Source organism: Oncorhynchus tshawytscha, unplaced genomic scaffold (genome assembly GCF_018296145.1).
Source record: "Oncorhynchus tshawytscha isolate Ot180627B unplaced genomic scaffold, Otsh_v2.0 Un_contig_3379_pilon_pilon, whole genome shotgun sequence".
NCBI lineage: Eukaryota > Metazoa > Chordata > Actinopteri > Salmoniformes > Salmonidae > Oncorhynchus > Oncorhynchus tshawytscha.
In genome coordinates this window covers 104,890-126,979 of record NW_024609265.1, presented here as the reverse complement: position 1 = coordinate 126,979, position 22,090 = coordinate 104,890, and the positions used below count along the sequence as shown (strand labels likewise).

Sequence of the window (22,090 nt, the reverse complement as noted above, 5' to 3'; positions counted from 1 at the left end):
TCAGCTGTATATGTTGTTGCCTACCCTCACCACCTGTTCAGCCTGATGATGCTGTCTGTGTGAGTGGATGTGATGCCGAGGAACTTAAAACTTGCTACCCTCTCCACTACTGTTCCATCGATGTGGATGGGGGGTGTTCCCTCTGCTGTTTCTGGGGCAATCATCAGGTGTCAGGAAGTCCAGTACCCAGTTGCACAGGGTGTTAATCGAGACCCAGGGTCTCGAGCTTGATGATGAGTTGGAGGGTACTATGGTGTTGAATGCCGAGCTGTAGTCGATGAACAGCATTCTCACATAGGTATTCCTCTTGTCCAGATGGGTTAGGGCAGTGTGCAGTGTGGTTGAGATTGCATCGTCTGTGGACCTATTTGGGCGGTAAGCAAATTGGAGTGGGTCTAGGGTGTCAGGTAGGGTGGAGGTGATATGGTCCTTGACTAGTCTCTGTACATTGTGATGCAGGTGCGTGATAATGTACTGTATATTGTGTTGCAGGTGCGTGATAATGTACTGTATATTGTGTTGCAGGTGTGTGATAATGTACTGTACATTGTGTTGCAGGTGTGTGATAATGTACTGTACATTGTGTTGCAGGTGCATGATAATGTACTGTACATTGTGTTGCAGGTGCATGATAATGTACTGTATATTGTGTTGCAGGTGCGTGATAATGTACTGTACATTGTGTTGCAGGTGTGTGATAATGTACTGTATATTGTGTTGCAGGTAAATGATAATGTACTGTATATTGTGTTGCAGGTGCATGATAATGTACTGTATATTGTGTTGCAGGTGTGTGATAATGTACTGTACATTGTTGCAGGTGCATGATAATGTACTGTATATTGTGTTGCAGGTGTGTGATAATGTACTGTATATTGTGTTGCAGGTGTGTGATAATAATGTACTGTATATTGTGTTGCAGGTGCATGATAATGTACTGTATATTGTGCTGCAGGTGCATGATAATAATGTACTGTATATTGTGTTTCAGGTGGTGTGTGATAATGTACTGTATAGTGTGTTGCAGGTGCATGATAATGTACTGTACATTGTGTTGCAAATACATGATAATGTACTGTATATTGTGTTGCAGGTGTGTGATGCTCTCTAGTGGATGAGAGCCCGTAGCCCTGTTGGAGGTGTGTGATGCTCTCTAGTGGATGAGAGCCCGTAGCCCTGTTGGAGGTGTGTGATGCTCTCTAGTGGATGAGAGCCCGTCGCCCTGTTGGAGGTGTGTGATGCTCTCTAGTGGATGAGAGCCCGTCGCCCTGCTATCTGTTGGAGGTGTGTGATGCTCTCTAGTGGATGAGAGCCCGTAGCCCTGTTGGAGGTGTGTGATGCTCTCTAGTGGATGAGAGCCCGTAGCCCTGCTATCTGTTGGAGGTGTGTGATGCTCTCTAGTGGATGAGAGCCCGTCGCCCTGCTCTCTAGTGGATGAGAGCCCGTCGCCCTGCTCTCTAGTGGATGAGAGCCCGTAGCCCTGCTATCTGTTGGAGGTGTGTGATGCTCTCTAGTGGATGAGAGCCCGTAGCCCTGCTCTCTAGTGGATGAGAGCCCGTAACCCTGCTATCTGTTGGAGGTGTGTGATGCTCTCTAGTGGATGAGAGCCCGTCGCCCTGCTATCCGTTGCAGGATGTCTGCGTCGGACTCTGATTTCTCCATAGACTACCTGGCCAGTGACAGTGAAGATAATGACAACGACAGCGGCGTGGGACTGAGCCCCGACGGACACACAGTCAGGACGGCACCTTCATCCTCCTTACCTCCACCCTCATCATCATCATCATTAAGGGACTCTCCCAGTAACACTGACTGTGGTTCTTCTAAGGACGGGATCTCGAGGCTAAACAGGAATTCCAACCACGAGGAACCCCATAGGCTGAGCAGTGACACAGGAGATTTCGGGGACTCTGGCCTCAGTAGGGACGGTGACAGTGATAATTCCAACGACGCTGACCCTCGACTGAGCAGGGACAGAGATTGTAGTTGTGGTGGCACCCCTCCTCCAGCCACCTACGAGGGGGGCCGCTGCCCCAGTGAGACCCAGGGATGTAGTCCTACTGTGTACGGTCAGCAGCAGCAGAGACTGTCATGGAGCCCGACGGCCTCATCTCAAGCCTGGGATAGAAACAGTAGACAGAGTGGCACTGGGAAGCCTGGGCAGGGCAGGAAGAGGGCACACAGCCATGGACGGCATCCTGGAGACGAAGGCTGCAGGAACAGAGACACAACGGAACCTGGGGAGCCTGAGAAGGATCAGCTGTTTGCCCAGAAGGTAAAGGGTCACCACATACAGTAGATCCTATAAATTCTATATGTCATTCTAGAGGGTCGCCCGGCTTATAAGACATGGGTCACACAGCCCAAATGCCACCTGATTCCCTGGAGAGTGCACTACCACCCTATCGGTCCTGGTCAAAAGTAGTGCACTAGTAAGGGTGTAGTGCACTAGTACACTACTATGGGTTCTCAAAACAAAACAAAGAGCACTATGAATGGAATAGGGTGATAATGTGTAGCTTTAAGTAGAATATATGGAAATAAAATGAGTCATTTATAAAAGAAGGAATGGCTAAATAATGCTAGTTGTTTTAATCAGAAGATATGGCTATAATGCTAGTTGTTTTAATCAGAAGATATGGCTATAATGCTAGTTGTTTTAATCAGAAGATATGGCTATAATGCTAGTTGTTTTAATCAGAAGATATGGCTATAATGCTAGTTGTTTTAATCAGAAGATATGGCTATAATGCTAGTTGTTTTAATCAGAAGATATGGCTATAATGCTAGTTGTTTTAATCAGAAGATATGGCTATAATGCTAGTTGTTTTAATCAGAAGATATGGCTATAATGCTAGTTGTTTTAATCAGAAGATATGGCTATAATGCTAGTTGTTTTAATCAGAAGATATGGCTATAACACTAGTTGTTTTAATCAGAAGATATGGCTATAATGCTAGTTGTTTTAATCAGAAGATATGGCTATAATGCTAGTTGTTTTAATCAGAAGATATGGCTATAATGCTAGTTGTTTTAATCAGAAGATATGGCTATAATGCTAGTTGTTTTAATCAGAAGATATGGCTATAATGCTAGTTGTTTTAATCAGAAGATATGGCTATAATGCTAGTTGTTTTAATCAGAAGATATGGCTATAATGCTAGTTGTTTGAATCAGAAGATATGGCTAATAGTTGTTTTAATCAGAAGATATGCTGCTAGTTGTTTTAATCAGAAGATATGGCTATAATGCTAGTTGTTTTAATCAGAAGATATGGCTATAATGCTAGTTGTTTGAATCAGAAGATATGGCTATAATGCTAGTTTTTTAATCAGAAGATATGGCTATAATGCTAGTTGTTTTAATCAGAAGATATGGCTATAATGCTAGTTGTTTTAATCAGAAGATATGGCTAGAAGATATGGCTATAATGCTAGTTGTTTTAATCAGAAATCCGAAGATATGGCTATAATGCTAGTTGTTTTAATCAGAAGATATGGCTATAATGCTAGTTGTTTTAATCAGAAGATATGGCTATAACACTAGTTGTTTTAATCAGAAGATATGGCTATAATGCTAGTTGTTTTAATCAGAAGATATGGCTATAATTAAGGTTTGGCTCTAATGCTAGTTGCTAACTCCCCAGTATTCATGTTATATAGCTAGAGAATACTAGTTGCTAATGCTAATCCCCCAGTATTCATGTTATATAGCTAGATAATACTAGTTGCTAACCCCCCAGTATTCATGTTATATAGCTAGAGAATACTAGTTGCTAATACCCCAGTATTCATGTTATATAGCTAGAGAATACTAGTTGCTAATGCTAATCCCCCAGTATTCATGTTATATAGCTAGAGAATACTAGTTGCTAATGCTAACCCCCAGTATTCATGTTATATAGCTAGAGAATACTAGTTGCTAATGCTAATCCCCAGTATTCATGTTATATAGCTAGAGAATACTAGTTGCTAATGCTAATCCCCCAGTATTCATGTTATATAGCAAGAGAATACTAGTTGCTAATGCTAATCCCCAGTATTCATGTTATATAGCTAGAGAATACTAGTTGCTAATGCTAACCCCCCAGTATTCATGTTATATAACTAGATAATACTAGTTGCTAACCCCCCAGTATTCATGTTATATAGCTAGAGAATACTAGTTGCTAATGCTAATCCCCAGTATTCATGCTATATAACTAGAGAATACTAGTTGCTAATGCTAACCCCAGTATTCATGTTATATAGCTAGAGAATACTAGTTGCTAATGCTAATCCCCAGTATTCATGCTATATAGCTAGAGAATACTAGTTGCTAATGCTAACCCATCACTGTGTATGTTGTGGTTTAATTCCATTACCTTATTTTCTGAATAACTGTCATATGTAAATATTGTGTTGTTCCTGGAAGCTGTTGCCGTAGTGATAACCAAAAGATCCCTGTGTTGTCCTCAGTGTATGGAGCTCCAGCGTTACCTCCATCCCCTGTCTTCCATCCTGAGAGGCCTGCGCTCTGGGAGGTACTCAGAACGTGAGTGAGTTGTCTAATCTCTCCAAGAACTCATTTAACCCCGCAATCCTCCCCGTACTATACCCACAGAGAGAGTTTTTCTGAATGGTGTGTGTGTGTGTGTGTGTGTGTGTGTGTGTGTGTGTGTGTGTGTGTGTGTGTGTGTGTGTGTGTGTGTGTGTGTATGTGTGTGTGTGTGTGTGTGTGTGTGTGTGTGTGTGTGTGTGTGTGTGTGTGTGTGTGTGTGTGTGTGTGTGTGTGTGTGTGTGTGTGTGTGTGTGTGTGTGTGTGTGTGTGTGTGTGTGTGTGTGTGTGTGTGTGTGTGTGTGTGTGTGTGTGTGTGTGTGTGTGTGTGTGTGTGTGGTGCGTCACTACAGATATGCTAACGCAGATCGACTGAACGGAAAACATCTTGTTGTCATTCCCTCGTGTGTTATTCATACAAGTCACATTGAAAGAGAGAGAGAGAGGTAGAGAGAGAGAGAGAGAGAGAGACAGAGACAGAGACAGACAGAGAGGTAGAGAGAGAGAGAGAGAGAGAGAGACAGAGACAGACAGAGAGGTAGAGAGAGAGAGAGAGAGAGAGAGACAGAGACAGAGAGAGACAGAGGTAGAGAGAGAGAGAGAGAGAGTAGAGAGAGAGAGACAGACACACAGAGAGAGACAGAGAGAGAGAGACAGAGAGAGAGAGAGAGAGAGAAGAGAGAGAGAGTAGAGAGAGGTAGAGAGAGTAGAGAGAGTAGAGAGACAGAGAGACAGAAAGAATTCCACAAAGAATTCGAAACAAACCAATTTTGAAAAACTCCCATATCTACTGGGTGAAATTCCACAGTGTGCCATCAAAGCAGCAAGATTTGTGACCTGTTGCCACGAGAAAAGGGCAACCAGTGAAGAACAAACACCATTGTAAATACAACCCATATTTATGCTTATTTATTTTATCTTGTGTCCTTTACCATTTGTACATTGTTAAAACACGGTATATATATATATATATATATATACAGATAGAGAGGTAGATATATATATATATATATAGACAGAGATGACATTTGTAATGTCTTTATTGTTTTGAAACTTCTGTATGTGTGATGCCTACTGTTAGATTTTTATTGTTTATTTCAGACATATATTATCTACCTCACTTGCTTTGGCAATGTTAACACATGTTTCCCATGCCAATAAAGCCCTTGAATTGAATTGACAGAGAGACAGACAGAGAGAGAGAGGGTAGAGGGAGAGGCAGAGAGAGATGTAGAGGGAGAGAGAGAGAGAGGATAGAGAGACAGAGGTAGAGACAGAGGAGGTAAAGAGAGAGAGAGAGGTAAAGAGAGACAGAGACAGAGGTAGAGAGAGAGAGAAAGAGAGAGAGAGAGAGATAGGTAAAGAGAGAGCGAGACAGAGACAGAGAGAGAGTAAAGAGAGAGAGAGAGAAAAGAGAGAGGAGACAGAGGTAGAGAGAGAGAGAGAGGTAAAAGAGAGGCGAGACAGAGGTAGAGAGAGAGCGATGAAGAGAGAGAGAGAGACAGAGAGATAAAAGGCTTGATCAAACACAGGAAGACTGTTGCCACCCACTATTACCCAGATATGCTGTACCCAGTGGCTTCAGAGTGCCTGTTGTAGTGCTGTGTGGACCAGGTTAGGTAGATATTGTAGAGCCTGTTGTAGTGCTGTGTGGACCAGGTTAGGTAGTTACAGAGTGCCTGTTGTAGTGCTGTGTGGACCAGGTTAGGTAGATATCGTAGAGCCTGTTGTAGTGCTGTGTGGACCAGGTTAGGTAGTTATGTTGTAGTGCTGTGTGGACCAGGTTAGGTAGTTAAGAGAGCCTGTTGTAGTGCTGTGTGGACCAGGTTAGGTAGACATTTGTAATGCCTGTTGTTTTGAAACTGCTGTGTGGACCAGGTTAGATGTAGATACAGAGTGTCAATGTTGTAGTGCTGTATTTAGGTAGATATTATCTGCCTGTTGTAGTGCTGTGCTTTGGCCAGGTTAGGTAGATACAGAGTAAAGTCTGTTGTAGTGCTGTGTGACCAGGTTAGGTAGATAGAGGTAGAGCCTGTTGTAGTGCTGTGTGGACCAGGTTAGGTAGATACAGAGAGACTGTTGTAGTGATGTGAGGGCCAGGTAGAGGTAGATACGAGAGGCAGAGCCTGTTGTAGTGCTGTGTGGGCCAGGTTAGGTAGATAAAGAGAGAGAGTCTGTTGTAGTGCTGTGTGGGCCAGGTTAGGATAGATAGGAAGAGTGCCTGTTGTAGTGCTGATATGTGGGCCAGGTTAGGTAGATACAGAGTGCCTGTTGTAGTGCTGTGTGGACCAGGTTAGGTAGATACAGAGTGTCCTGTTGTAGTGCTGTGTGGACCAGGTTAGGTAGATACAGAGTGTCTGTTGTAGTGCTGTGTGGACCAGGTTAGGTAGATACAGAGCCTGTTGTAGTGCTGTGTGGGCCAGGTTAGGTAGATACGGTAGTGCCTGTTGTAGTGCTGTGTGGGCCAGGTTAGGTAGATACAGAGAGCCTGTTGTAGTGCTGTGTGGGCCAGGTTAGGTAGATAGGTAGAGCCTGTTGTAGTGCTGTGTGGACCAGGTTAGGTAGATATGGTAGAGCCTGTTGTAGTGCTGTGTGGACCAGGTTAGGTAGATATTGTAGAGCCTGTTGTAGAGCTGTGGGGGCCAGGTTAGGTAGATACAGAGTGCCTGTTGTAGTGCTGTGTGGGCCAGGTTAGGTAGATACGGTAGAGCCTGTTGTAGTGCTGTGTGGGCCAGGTTAGGTAGATATGGTAGAGCCTGTTGTAGTACTGTGTGGGCCAGGTTAGGTAGATATTGTAGAGCCTGTTGTAGTGCTGTGTGGGCCAGGTTAGGTAGATAATGTAGAGCTACAGAGTGCCAGGGATTCGTGGATCAGATGAGGAGGCGGAGTCAGAGTGCCAGGGGTTCGTGGATCAGATGAGGAGGCAGAGTCAGAGTGCCAGGGGTTTAGTGGATCAGATGAGGAGGCGGAGTCAGAGTACCAGGGGTTTAGTGGATCAGATGAGGAGGCGGAGTCAGAGTGCCAGGGGTTTAGTGGATCAGATGAGGAGGCGGAGTCAGAGTGCCAGGGGTTTAGTGGATCAGATGAGGAGGCGGAGTCAGGTGCCAGGGGTTTAGTGGATCAGATGAGGAGGCGGAGTCAGAGTGCCAGGGGTTTAGTGGATCAGATGAGGAGGCGGAGTCAGAGTGCCAGGGGTAGTGGATCAGATGAGGAGGCGGAGTCAGAGTGCCAGGGGTTTAGTGGACAGATGAGGAGGCAGGTTAGAGTGCCATTTGTGGATCCTGTTGAGGAGGCGGAGTCAGAGTGCCAGGGGTTTAGTGGATCAGATGAGGAGGCGGAGTCAGAGTGCCAGGGATTTAGTGGATCAGATGAGGAGGCGGAGTCAGAGTGCCAGGGGTTTAGTGGATCAGATGAGGAGGCGGAGTCAGAGTGCCAGGGGTTTAGTGGATCAGATGAGGAGGCGGAGTCAGAGTGCCAGGGGTTTAGTGGATCAGATGAGGAGGCGGAGTCAGAGTGCCAGGGGTTTAGTGGATCAGATGAGGAGGCGGAGTCAGAGTGCCAGGGGTTTAGTGGATCAGATGAGGAGGCGGAGTCAGAGTGCCAGGGGTTTAGTGGATCAGATGAGGAGGCGGAGTCAGAGTGCCAGGGGTTTAGTGGATCAGATGAGGAGGCGGAGTCAGAGTGCCAGGTTTAGTGGATCAGATGAGGAGGCGGAGTCAGAGTGCCAGGGGTTTAGTGGATCAGATGAGGAGGCGGAGTCAGAGTGCCAGGGGTTTAGTGGATCAGATGAGGAGGCGGAGTCAGAGTGCCAGGGGTTTAGTGGATCAGTTGAGGAGGCGGAGTCAGAGTGCCAGGGGTTTAGTGGATCAGATGAGGAGGCGGAGTCAGAGTGCCAGGGGTTTAGTGGATCAGATGAGGAGGCGGAGTCAGAGTGCCAGGGGTTTAGTGGATCAGATGAGGAGGCGGAGTCAGAGTGCCAGGGGTTTAGTGGATCAGATGAGGAGGTGGAGTCAGAGTGACACCAGGGTTTCTCAACCTCTTTTTTGAACCAAGGACTGACATTTTAAATAGGTAGTTTAGCAAACCAGCAGTTCTTTAAGAACGGAGTTGGAACGGACTCACTGTCTGTCTCTTTTCCGTACAGCTTTACTTCTAAATAGGTAACTGACAAAACCAGCAGTTCTTTCAAACTCATATTCTCTCTCTTGTGGCCTTGCTCATGATAACTTTTCCCTGTCTGTCCGTCTGTCCTCCAGGTCTTAGCCGTTTCCAGGAGAGCGTTGCTATGGACCGGATCCAGAGAATAATGGGAGTCCTCCAGAACCCAAACATGGGGTAAATATCCCCTCTCCTCCTCTCTCCGTGTCTGTCCCCAACTCTCACCACACCACATGGAACAATAACTAGAGCCCGGAGTTTAGAGCCAGACTCCATTAGTTCTGTCCTACTGTCTGTTCTCCTCTCCCTACAGTAGTTCCTGTCTGTTCTCCTCTCCCTACAGTAGTTCCTGTCTGTTCTCCTCTCCTCTCCCTACAGTAGTTCCTGTCTGTTCTCCTCTCCCTACAGTAGTTACTGTCTGTTCTCCTCTCCCTGCAGTAGTTCCTGTCTGTTCTCCTCTCCCTACAGTAGTTCCTGTCTGTTCTCCTCTCCCTACAGTAGTTCCTGTCTGTTCTCCTCTCCTCTCCCTACAGTAGTTCCTGTCTGTTCTCCTCTCCCCCTACAGTAGTTCCTGTCTGTTCTCCTCTCCTCTCCCTACAGTAGTTCCTGTCTGTTCTCCTCTCCTCTGCCTACAGTAGTTCCTGTCTGTTCTCCTCTCCCTGCAGTAGTTCCTGTCTGTTCTCCTCTCCCTACAGTAGTTCCTGTCTGTTTTCCTCTCCTCTCCCTACAGTAGTTCCTGTCTGTTCTCCTCTCCCTACAGTAGTTCCTGTCTGTTCTCCTCTCCCTACAGTAGTTCCTCTCTGTTCTCCTCTCCTCTGCCTACAGTAGTTCCTGTCTGTTCTCCTCTCCCTACAGTAGTTCCTGTCTGTTCTCCTCTCCTCCCTACAGTAGTTCCTGTCTGTTCTCCTCTCCTCTCCCTACAGTAGTTCCTGTCTGTTCTCATCTCCACAGTAGTTCCTGTCTGTTCTCCTCTCCCTACAGTAGTTCCTGTCTGTTCTCCTCTCCCTACAGTAGTTCCTGTCTGTCTTTCTCCTCTCCCTCCCTACAGTAGTCCCTGTCTGTTCTCCTCTCCCTACAGTAGTTCCTGTCTGGTCTCCTCTCCCTACAGTAGTTCCTGTCTGTTCTCCTCTCCTCTCCTACAGTAGTTCATGTCTGTTCTCCTCTCTCCCTACAGGAGTTCCTGTCTGTTCTCCTGGGTACAGTAGTTCTGTATGCTAACAGGACCTACAACCCACTGTTATGTGGGTACAGGTTCCTGTCTGTATGCTAACAGTAGTTCCCACTGTTATGTGGGTAGTTCCTGTATGTTCTCCTCTCCCTACAGGACCTTAACCCACAGTGTTGTTCTGTGGGTAGGTAGTTCCTAATCTGTATGTAGTTCCTGTCTGTTAACCTCTCCTCTCCCTAGAGTAGTCTGTCTAACAGGACTCCTAACCCACTGTTATGTGGGTAGGGGTGTTCCTGTAATCTAACCCACTGTAGTTCCTGTCTAATCTGTATCCTCCCAGGACAGTAACCCACTGTTATGTGGGTAGGGTAGTAATCTGTATCTAACCTCTAACCCACCCTACAGTAGTTCCTGTCTGTTCTCTGTATGCTAACAGGACCTGTAACCCACTAGTTATGTCTGTTCTCCTCTCCCTCCCTACAGTAGGTCTGTTCTCCTGTCCCTCCCTACAGTAGTTCCTGTCTGTTAACCCCCTACAGTAGTTCTGTCTAACAGGACCTTAACCCACTCCCTGCAGTAGTTAATGTCTGTAACAGGACCTCTCCCTACAGTAGTTCCTGTCTGTTCTCCTCTCCCTACAGTAACCCCTGTTATGTCCTCTACCTACAGTAGTTACTGTCTGTTCTCCTCTCCCTAGTCTGTTCTCAGTAGTTCCTGTCTGTTCTCCTCTCCTCTCCCTACAGTAGTCCCTGTCTGTTCTCCTCACCCACTGTCCCTACAGTAGTTCCTGTCTGTTCTCTGTCCCTCCCTACAGTAGTCCCTGTCTGTTCTCCTCTCCCTACAGTAGTTCATGTCTGTTCTCCTAACCCACTAGTTCCTGTCTGTTATGTAGTTCCCACTGTTATGTGGGTCCTCTACCTACAATCTGTCTGTTCTCCTCTACCTACACAGTTCCTGTCTGTTCTCCTAACCCACTGTTATGTGGGCCTACAGTGTAATCTGTATGCTAACAGGTTTTAACCCACTGTTATGTGGTAGGGCCAGGGAAATCTGTAGGCTAACAGGACAATAACCCACTGTTATGTGGGTAGGGGTGTAATCTGTATGCTAACAGGACCTTAACCCACTGTTATGTGGGTAGGGGTGTAATCTGTATGCTAACAGGACCTTAACCCACTGTTATGTGGGTAGGGGTGTAATCTGTATGCTAACAGGACCTTAACCCACTGTTATGTGGGTAGGGGTGTAATCTGTAGGCTAACAGGACTTTAACCCACTGTTATGTGGGTAGGGGTGTAATCTGTATGCTAACAGGACTTTAACCCACTGTTATGTGGGTAGGGGTGTAATCTGTAGGCTAACAGGACCTTAACCCACTGTTATGTGGGTAGGGGTGTAATCTGTATGCTAACAGGACAATAACCCACTGTTATGTGGGTAGGGGTGTAATCTGTATGCTAACGGGACTTTAGCCCACTGTTATGTGGGCAGGGGTGTAATCTGTAGGCTAACGGGACTTTAGCCCACTGTTATGTGGGCAGGGGTGTAATCTGTATGCTAACAGGATTTAACCCACTGTTATGTGGGTAGGGGTGTAATCTGTATGCTAACAGGACGATAACCCACTGTTATGTGGGTAGGGGTGTAATCTGTATGCTAACAGGACTTTAACCCACTGTTATGTGGGTAGGGGTGTAATCTGTATGCTAACAGGACAATAACCCACTGTTATGTGGGTAGGGGTGTAATCTGTATGCTAACAGGACTTTAACCCACTGTTATGTGGGTAGGGGTGTAATCTGTAGGCTAACAGGACCTTAACCCACTGTTATGTGGGTAGGGGTGTAATCTGTATGCTAACAGGACTTTAACCCACTGTTATGTGGGTAGGGGTGTAATCTGTAGGCTAACAGGACAATAACCCACTGTTATGTGGGTAGGGGTGTAATCTGTATGCTAACAGGACGATAACCCACTGTTATGTGGGTAGGGGTGTAATCTGTAGGCTAACAGGACGTTAACCCACTGTTATGTGGGTAGGGGTGTAATCTGTATGCTAACAGGACGATAACCCACTGTTATGTGGGTAGGGGTGTAATCTGTATGCTAACAGGACGATAACCCACTGTTATGTGGGTAGGGGTGTAATCTGTATGCTAACAGGACGATAACCCACTGTTATGTGGGTAGGGGTGTAATCTGTATGCTAACAGGACGATAACCCACTGTTATGTGGGTAGGGGTGTAATCTGTAGGCTAACAGGACTTTAACCCACTGTTATGTGGGTAGGGGTGTAATCTGTATGCTAACAGGACCTTAACCCACTGTTATGTGGGTAGGGGTGTAATCTGTATGCTAACAGGACTTTAACCCACTGTTATGTGGGTAGGGGTGTAATCTGTATGCTAACAGGACTTTAACCCACTGTTATGTGGGTAGGGGTGTAATCTGTATGCTAACAGGACGATAACCCACTGTTATGTGGGTAGGGGTGTAATCTGTATGCTAACGGGACGATAACCCACTGTTATGTGGGTAGGGGTGTAATCTGTATGCTAACAGGACGATAACCCACTGTTATGTGGGTAGGGGTGTAATCTGTATGCTAACGGGACGATAACCCACTGTTATGTGGGTAGGGGTGTAATCTGTATGGTAACGGGACCTTAACCCACTGTTATGTGGGTAGGGGTGTAATCTGTATGCTAACGGGACGATAACCCACTGTTATGTGGGTAGGGGTGTAATCTGTAGGCTAACAGGACTTTAACCCACTGTTATGTGGGCAGGGGTGTAATCTGTATGCTAACAGGACGATAACCCACTGTTATGTGGGTAGGGGTGTAATCTGTATGCTAACAGGACGATAACCCACTGTTATGTGGGTAGGGGTGTAATCTGTAGGCTAACAGGACTTTAACCCACTGTTATGTGGGCAGGGGTGTAATCTGTATGCTAACAGGACGATAACCCACTGTTATGTGGGCAGGGGTGTAATCTGTATGTGTGTGAGGAGGAATTAGACCACATGTAGAGCAGCTCACAGCAGGTGACTTCTCATTATGGAACCCAGAATAATCTGAACCCACTACAGAGAGGATGAGGAGGAGGGAAGGGGAGGCAGTTGAGAGGAGGAGGAGGAGAGGAGGAAGAGGAGAGGAGGAGGAGGAAGAGGAGGAGGAAAGGGGAGGCAGAGGAGAGGAGAGGAGAAGTAGGAGAGGAGAGGAGGAGGAGGAGGAGGAGAGGAGAGGAGAGGAGAAGGATGAATAGAAATGAATAGGCAAGACGAAAGAGATGGGGAGGGGGTGTTGGTGAAACAGTGTTAAATCCCACTGGCTGCTTAAAGCAGCAGAGCACACACACACACACACACACACACACACACACACACACACTGAGCGAGGCCACTACGGGGCGATAGATAGGCAGTCGAACGGCCTCGGGGCTTACTGACTATTTATAGCGGTGAATGGAAGGAACAGGGTCCCTCCCTCCCTCGCTCCCTCCCTCCCTCCCTCCCCTCCCTCCTCCCTCCCTCCCTCCCTCCCCTCCCTCCCTCCCTCCCTCCCTCCCCCCCTCCCTCCCCTCCCTCCCTCCCTCCCTCCCTCCCTCCCCCTCCCTCCCTCCCTCCCTCCTCTCCCTCCCTCCCTCCCTCTCTCCCTCCCTCGCACGCTGCCACGTGTGGACAGGATCATGCAGCGTGTGTGACTGACTGTACAGCAGCATAGCTGCTCAGACACTCAAGCAGGCAGCAAGCAGGCAACAAGCAGGCAGCAAGCAGGCAACAAGCAGGCAGCAAGCAAAAAGCAGGCAGACAAGCAGGCAAAAGGCAGGCAACATGCAGACAGCAAGCAGGCAACAAGCAGGCAGCAAGCAGGGCAGCAAGCAGGCAACAAGCAAGCAGGCAACAAGCAGGCAACAAGCAGGCAGCAAGCAGGCAGCAAGCAGGCAAGAACCAGGCAAGAAGTAGGCAGCAAGCAGCAAGCAGGCAAGCAGGCAACAAGCAGGCAGCAAGCAGGCAACAAGCAGGCAGCAAGCAGGCAACAAGCAGGCAAAGCAAGCAGGCAGCAAGCAGGCAGCAAGCAGGCAACAAGCAGGCAGCAAGCAGGCAACAAGCAGGCAGGGCAACAAGCAGGTAACAAGCAGGCAGCAAGCAAGCAGGCAACACACAGCATCACGTCACATTTCTCCTGTAGAGGTAAACATGCCCAGGTCAGAGGCAGACTGTACAGATGAGATCAGTGGAGGTTTGGAACGGACACAGACATGACAATATGCTGAACCTGTTTATTCACTGACATATATGTCATCACCAACTCTCGCTCCGTTTGCCTCCCAAATGGCACCCTGGACAAAAGTAGTGCCCTATATAGGGAATAGGGCTCTGGTCTATAGTAGTGTACTAGAACCCTGTTCTATTATCTGTTCTGTGTTCTAAACCCTGTTCTGTTATCTGTTCTGTGTTCTAAACCCTGTTCTGTTATCTGTTCTGTGTTCTAAACCCTGTTCTGTTATCTGTTCTGTGTTCTAAACCCTGTTCTGTTATCTGTTCTGTGTTCTAAACCCTGTTCTGTTATCTGTTCTGTGTTCTAAACCCTGTTCTGTTATCTGTTCTGTGTTCTAAACCCTGTTCTGTTATCTGTTCTGTGTTCTATTCTCTTTTCTGTGTTCTAAATCTTGGTATGTTCTGTGTTCTGTTTGTAGTGAGCGCTACGTCAGTGTGATCCTGAAGATGGAAGCGAGCTCCATAGCTGGTTTCCTCAAGCAAGCCCGGACAAGCCCAGACAGACTCAGACCCAGACAGACCCAGACCAGCACACTGACAGCCAGGAAGAGCACCACACAGCTAAGGTAAAGGTCTTTAACAGTGAGGTTTGATGAAAGACTGTTCCAATATTGACACCAGCATAACACTTAGAATGGTAGAATGCATGTCCAGAACACTGCTACATCGTAGATGAGATACTGGTTCTGTTCCAACACTACCATTCCATTTAGAATGTCCAAAACTGCTACATCGTAGATGAGATACTGGTTCTGTTCCAACACTGCCATTCCATTTAGAATGTCAGGCTGCTACATCGTAGATGAGATACTGGTTCTGTTCCAACACTACCATTCCATTTAGAATGTCCAGAACACTGCTACATCGTAGATGAGATACTGGTTCTGTTCCAACACTACCATTCCATTTAGAATGTCCAGAACACTGCTACATCGTAGATGAGATACTGGTTCTGTTCCAACACTACCATTCCATTTAGAATGTCCAGGAAACTGCTACATCGTAGATGAGATACTGCCAACACTACCATTCCATTTAGAATGTCCAGGAAACTGCATCGTAGATGAGATACTGGTTCTGTTCCAACACTGCCATTCCATTTAGAATGTCCAGAACACTGCTACATCGTAGATGAGATACTGGTTCTGTTCCAACACTACCATTCCATTTAGAATGTCCAGAACACTGCTACATCGTAGATGAGATACTGGTTCTGTTCCAACACTACCATTCCATTTAGAATGTCCAGAACACTGCTACATCGTAGATGAGATACTGGTTCTGTTCCAACACTACCATTCCATTTAGAATGTCCAGGAAACTGCTACATCGTAGATGAGATACTGGTTCTGTTCCAACACTACCATTCCATTTAGAATGTCCAGAACACTGCTACATCGTAGATGAGATACTGGTTCTGTTCCAACACTACCATTCCATTTAGAATGTCCAGGACACTGCTACATCGTAGATGAGATACTGGTTCTGTTCCAACACTACCATTCCATTTAGAATGTCAGGACACTGCTACATCGTAGATGAGATACTGGTTCTGTTCCAACACTACCATTCCATTTAGAATGTCCAGAACACTGCTACATCGTAGATGAGATACTGGTTCTGTTCCAACACTACCATTCCATTTAGAATGCCCAGAACACTGCTACATCGTAGATGAGATACTGGTTCTGTTCCAACACTACCATTCCATTTAGAACGCAGAACACTGCTACATCGTAGATGAGTACTGGTTCTGTTCCAACACTACCATTCCATTTAGAATGCATGTCCAGAACACTGCTACATCATAGATGAGATACTGGTTCTGTTCCAACACTACCATTCCATTTAGAATGCATGTCCAGAACACTGCTACATCATAGATGAGATACTGGTTCTGTTCCAACACTACCATTCCATTTAGAATGTCCAGAACACTGCTACATCGTAGATGAGATACTGGTTCTGTTCCAACACTACCATTCCATTTAGAATGTCCAGGACACTGCTACATCGTAGATGAGATACTGGTTCTGTTCCAACACTACCATTCCATTTAGAATGTCCAGGACACTGCTACATCATAGATGAGATACTGGTTCTGTTCCAACACTACCATTCCATTTAGAATGCATGTCCAGAACACTGCTACATCATAGATGAGATACTGGTTCTGTTCCAACACTACCATTCCATTTAGAATGTCCAGGACACTGCTACATCGTCTGTTTCTGTTCCAACACTACCATTCCATTTAGAATGTCAGAACACTGCTACATCGTAGATGAGATACCTGTTCCAACACTACCATTCCATTTAGAATGTCCAGGACACTGCTACATCGTAGATGAGATACTGGTTCTGTTCCAACACTACCATTCCATTTAGAATGTCCAGGACACTGCTACATCGTAGATGAGATACTGTTCTGTTCCAACACTACCATTCCATTTAGAATGTCCAGAACACTGCTACATCGTAGATGAGATACTGTTCTGTTCCAACACTACCATTCCATTTAAACGTCCAGAACACTGCTACATCGTAGATGAGATACTGTTCTGTTCCAACACTACCATTCCATTTAGAACGCCCAGAACACTGCTCTGTTATCTGTTCTGTTCCAACACTACCATTCCATTTAGAATGTCCAGGACACTGTTCTGATGAGATATCTGTTCCAACACTGAATGTGTCTAGAACACTGCTTCATAGATGAGATACTGGTTCTGTTCCAACACTACCATTCCATTTAGAATGTCCAGAACACTGCTACATGTTAGATACTGGTTCTGTTCCAACACTACCATTCCATTTAGAACGTCCAGAACACTGCTACATCGTAGATGAGATACTGGTTCTGTTCCAACACTACCATTCCATTTAGAACGCCCAGAACACTGCTACATCGTAGATGAGATACTGGTTCTGTTCCAACACTACCATTCCATTTAGAATGTCCAGGACACTGCTACATCGTAGATGAGATACTGGTTCTGTTCCAACACTACCATTCCATTTAGAATGCATGTCCAGAACACTGCTACATCATAGATGAGATACTGGTTCTGTTCCAACACTACCATTCCATTTAGAATGCATGTCCAGAACACTGCTACATCATAGATGAGATACTGGTTCTGTTCCAACACTACCATTCCATTTAGAATGTCCAGAACACTGCTACATCGTAGATGAGATACTGGTTCTGTTCCAACACTACCATTCCATTTAGAATGTCCAGAACACTGCTACATCATAGATGAGATACTGGTTCTGTTCCAACACTAGACATTCCATTTAGAATGTCCAGAACACTGCTACATCGTAGATGAGAACTGGTTCTGTTCCAACACTACCATTCCATTTAGAATGTCCAGAACACTGCTACATCGTAGATGAGATACTGGTTCTGTTCCAACACTACCATTCCATTTAGAATGTCCAGAACACTGCTACATCGTAGATGAGATACTTTCTGTTCCAACAGGAATGAGGACACTGCTTGAGATGAAAGACTGTTCCAACACTACCATTCCATTTAGAATGTCCAGGACACTAACACGTAGATGAGATACTGGTTCTGTTCCAACACTACCATTCCATTTAGAATGCATGTCCAGAACACTGCTACATCATAGATGAGATACTGGTTCTGTTCCAACACTACCATTCCATTTAGAATGTCCAGAACACTGCTACATCGTAGATGAGATACTGGTTCTGTTCCAACACTACCATTCCATTTAGAATGTCCAGAACACTGCTACATCGTAGATGAGATACTGGTTCTGTTCCAACACTACCATTCCATTTAGAATGTCCAGAACACTGCTACATCGTAGATGAGATACTGGTTCTGTTCCAACACTACCATTCCATTTGGAATGTCCAGGACACTGCTACATCGTAGATGAGATACTGGTTCTGTTCCAACACTACCATTCCATTTAGAATGTCCAGGACACTGCTACATCGTAGATGAGATACTGGTTCTGTTCCAACACTACCATTCCATTTAGAATGTCCAGGACACTGCTACATCGTAGATGAGATACTGGTTCTGTTCCAACACTACCATTCCATTTAGAATGTCCAGAACACTGCTACATCGTAGATGAGATACTGGTTCTGTTCCAACACTACCATTCCATTTAGAATGTCCAGAACACTGCTACATCGTAGATGAGATACTGGTTCTGTTCCAACACTACCATTCCATTTAGAACGCCCAGAACACTGCTACATCATAGATGAGATACTGGTTCTGTTCCAACACTACCATTCCATTTAGAATGTCCAGGACACTGCTACATCGTAGATGAGATACTGGTTCTGTTCCAACACTACCATTCCATTTAGAATGTCCAGAACACTGCTACATCGTAGATGAGATACTGGTTCTGTTCCAACACTACCATTCCATTTAGAATGTCCAGGACACTGCTACATCGTAGATGAGATACTGGTTCTGTTCCAACACTACCATTCCATTTAGAATGTCCAGGACACTGCTACATCGTAGATGAGATACTGGTTCTGTTCCAACACTACCATTCCATTTAGAATGTCCAGGACACTGCTACATCGAGATGAGATACTGGTTCTGTTCCAACACTACCATTCCATTTAGAATGTCCAGAACACTGCTACATCGTAGATGAGAGGTTCTGTTCCAACACTACCATTCCATTTAGAATGTCCAGAACACTGCTACATCGTAGATGAGATACTGGTTCTGTTCCAACACTACCATTCCATTTAGAACGCCCAGAACACTGCTACATCATAGATGTACATGAGATGTTCTGTTCCAACACTACCATTCCATTTAGAATGTCCAGGACACTGCTACATCGTAGATGAGATACTGGTTCTGTTCCAACACTACCATTCCATTTAGAATGTCCAGAACACTGCTACATCGTTGAGATACTGGTTCTGTTCCAACACTACCATTCCATTTAGAACGCCCAGGACACTGCTACATTGTATGTGGTAGCTATGCTAGTAGGAAGATAGGAGAGCAGCCAGTGGAATGCAACCCTACAGGTAGGAAGGGAGGGAGGGAGGAGAGGAGCCCAACATATCCATTATCCTGAGAATAGCAGGAAGAGGACAGAGCAGGTTTTACAATCTATCTCTGCAGGAGAGGAATTATAGAGGTGTCATTTTACACAAGACAATGGACTGAGAACAACAGAGGAATATCTTAGAGGACAGGTAGAGGTCTGGAAGAGGAGGAGAGAAGGGAGGAGGAGTAGAGGGAGGAGGAGAGAAAGGAGGAGGAGTAGAGGGAGGAGGAGAGAGGGAGTAGAGGGGAAGGGAGGAGGAGAGAAGGGAGGAGGAGTAGAGGGAGGAGGAGAGAAGGGAGTAGAGGGGAAGGGAGGAGAGAGGGAGGAGGAGGAGGAGGAGAAGGGGAGGAGAGGAGAAGGGAGGAGGAGTAGAGGAAAGGGAGGAGGAGGAGGTTAAGAAGTAGGAGAGGAGGAAAACAAGGTTCCTAATTTTCCCTCTCGTGCCAGACCGACTGTGTTCTGTTCTCTCCCCTCAGAAGATGTTAGACAATTGAAGTTATGATGTCATCACTAGATAACACTCTGGAGTCTAGAATCCCATTAGAAAGCAGGAGGCAGAATTCTACTCAGTCAGGATGGCATAATGTCTCTTAAGGAAGAAGGATATTCTACTATTCTTTGTAGTCAGTTCTTCATGGTGGACAAAGGGATACAAAACCTATTCCGTTCTGACTCTCCACAGCAGTACCAGGCCCCAGCCCAGCCACCACCTCCAGCCTCTCCTCCCGTCGTCTCCCCCCCAGAGGGTGACCACCACCTAGCCCTGCGAGCCTCCGACGGACCCCTGCCCGGCTCCTTCCCCTACTCCTCTGCCACTCATCTCAAACGTCTCCACACCGCCCCCATCTGCTCCTCCAACACAGAGACAGAGACAGCCCAGCAAGAGCCACCGGGCCTGGGCAGGCCCTCCATCGCCTGCTCCCTGGGATCCAACCGTCCAGCCGACGACCAGGAACAAACCCAAGACGACGCGGTCTCCTCCAGCACTGACCCCCAGGGGAGCACTGTGGACCCCCACCTCCAGACCCACCCTTACAGAGTCAGACCCCGAGCCCACCGACGAGGGCCTCCGTCGGGGAAGATCAGCTCGCCCTGCCTGGAGAGGCTGCTCCAGTCCAAGGAGAGCATCATCTCACCCAGAAACATGGGAGGTCAGAGTCCGGGAGGTGGTGGGGAGAGCATCATCTCACCCAGAAACATGGGAGGTCAGAGTCCGGGAGGTGGTGGGGAGAGCATCATCTCACCCAGAAACATGGGAGGTCAGAGTCCGGGAGGTGGTGGGGAGAGCATCATCTCACCCAGAAACATGGGAGGTCAGAGTCCGGGAGGTGGTGGGGAGAGCAGCCGTTCGTAACAGCTAGACTCAGACATGGTCCATGGAGGAGATAAGGACTGATCTGGGCACAGAGTTGACCCGGGAGACACTGAGCTGTATCTTTCCACAACAGGCTCCCCAATACAGCAGGGGGCAAAGGTCGGTGTCTGAGCGGGACGCTGTCTCTTTAAGAGCTGTGTGTCATGTGATCCATCATGTGATCCAACTACGGTTGGTTTATCTGCAGTAAGACACTGAGACATGGAGGAGACATATTATAGACCTGCAGTAAGACACAGAGACATGGAGGAGAGGAGACATATTATAGACCTGCAGTAAGACACTGAGACATGGAGGAGACATATTATAGACCTGCAGTAAGACACAGAGACATGGAGGAGACATATTATAGACCTGCAGTAAGACACAGAGACATGGAGGAGACATATTATAGACCTGCAGTAAGACACAGAGACATGGAGGAGACATATTATAGACCTGCAGTAAGACACAGAGACATGGAGGAGACATATTATAGACCTGCAGTAAGACACAGAGACATGGAGGTGAGGATACATATTATAGACCTGCAGTAAGACACTGAGACATGGAGGAGAGGAGACATATTATAGACCTGCAGTAAGACACAGAGACATGGAGGTGAGGAGACATATTATAGACCTGCAGTAAGACACAGAGACATGGAGGAGACATATTATAGACCTGCAGTAAGACACTGAGACATGGAGGAGAGGAGACATATTATAGACCTGCAGTAAGACACAGAGACATGGAGGAGAGGAGACATATTATAGACCTGCAGTAAGACACTGAGACATGGAGGAGAGGAGACATATTATAGACCTGCAGTAAGACACAGAGACATGGAGGAGACATATTATAGACCTGCAGTAAGACACAGAGACATGGAGGAGAGGAGACATATTATAGACCTGCAGTAAGACACAGAGACATGGAGGAGACATATTATAGACCTGCAGTAAGACACAGAGACATGGAGGAGACATATTATAGACCTGCAGTAAGACACAGAGACATGGAGGAGAGGAGACATATTATAGACCTGCAGTAAGACACTGAGACATGGAGGAGAGGAGACATATTATAGACCTGCAGTAAGACACTGAGACATGGAGGAGACATATTATAGACCTGCAGTAAGACACAGAGACATGGAGGAGACATATTATAGACCTGCAGTAAGACACTGAGACATGGAGGAGAGGAGACATATTATAGACCTGCAGTAAGACACTGAGACATGGAGGAGAGGAGACATATTATAGACCTGCAGTAAGACACAGAGACATGGAGGAGACATATTATAGACCTGCAGTAAGACACAGAGACATGGAGGAGAGGAGACATATTATAGACCTGCAGTAAGACACTGAGACATGGAGGAGACATATTATAGACCTGCAGTAAGACACTGAGACATGGAGGAGAGGAGACATATTATAGACCTGCAGTAAGACACTGAGACATGGAGGAGACATATTATAGACCTGCAGTAAGACACAGAGACATG

The 22,090-nt window shown here is 46.4% G+C and overlaps 2 protein-coding genes across 2 annotated transcripts; both read left to right on the top strand.

Annotated features, from left to right (window-relative positions):
• The first annotated feature begins 1,057 nt into the window (after positions 1-1,057).
• Positions 1,058-14,718, top strand: LOC121844511. Its single transcript, XM_042314700.1, has 4 exons — positions 1,058-2,275; positions 4,458-4,533; positions 8,793-8,871; positions 14,568-14,718. Exons 1-4 carry the CDS (start codon positions 1,601-1,603, stop codon positions 14,716-14,718), a joined length of 981 nt encoding a protein of 326 aa, XP_042170634.1. The 5' UTR covers positions 1,058-1,600.
• Positions 14,719-19,718: 5,000 nt separating this feature from the next.
• Positions 19,719-20,890, top strand: LOC121844513 (translation initiation factor IF-2-like). The gene is made up of 2 exons (XM_042314702.1): positions 19,719-20,497; positions 20,552-20,890. Exons 1-2 carry the CDS (start codon positions 19,807-19,809, stop codon positions 20,575-20,577), a joined length of 717 nt encoding a protein of 238 aa, XP_042170636.1. The 5' UTR covers positions 19,719-19,806; the 3' UTR covers positions 20,578-20,890.
• The last annotated feature ends 1,200 nt before the right edge of the window (positions 20,891-22,090 follow it).

Excerpts from the sequence above, each read along its gene's own strand:
- LOC121844511 (XM_042314700.1), top strand. The coding sequence starts at position 1,601 with ATGAGAGCCCGTCGCCCTGCTATCCGTTGCAGGATGTCTGCGTCGGAC. Across the intron at positions 4,534-8,792 it reads CTCTGGGAGGTACTCAGAAC|GTCTTAGCCGTTTCCAGGAG; the intron begins GTGAGTGAGTTG and ends TCTGTCCTCCAG. Across the intron at positions 8,872-14,567 it reads CTCCAGAACCCAAACATGGG|TGAGCGCTACGTCAGTGTGA; the intron begins GTAAATATCCCC and ends TTCTGTTTGTAG.
- LOC121844513 (XM_042314702.1), top strand. The coding sequence starts at position 19,807 with ATGTCTCTTAAGGAAGAAGGATATTCTACTATTCTTTGTAGTCAGTTC. Across the intron at positions 20,498-20,551 it reads GGGAGGTCAGAGTCCGGGAG|GTGGTGGGGAGAGCAGCCGT; the intron begins GTGGTGGGGAGA and ends AGAGTCCGGGAG.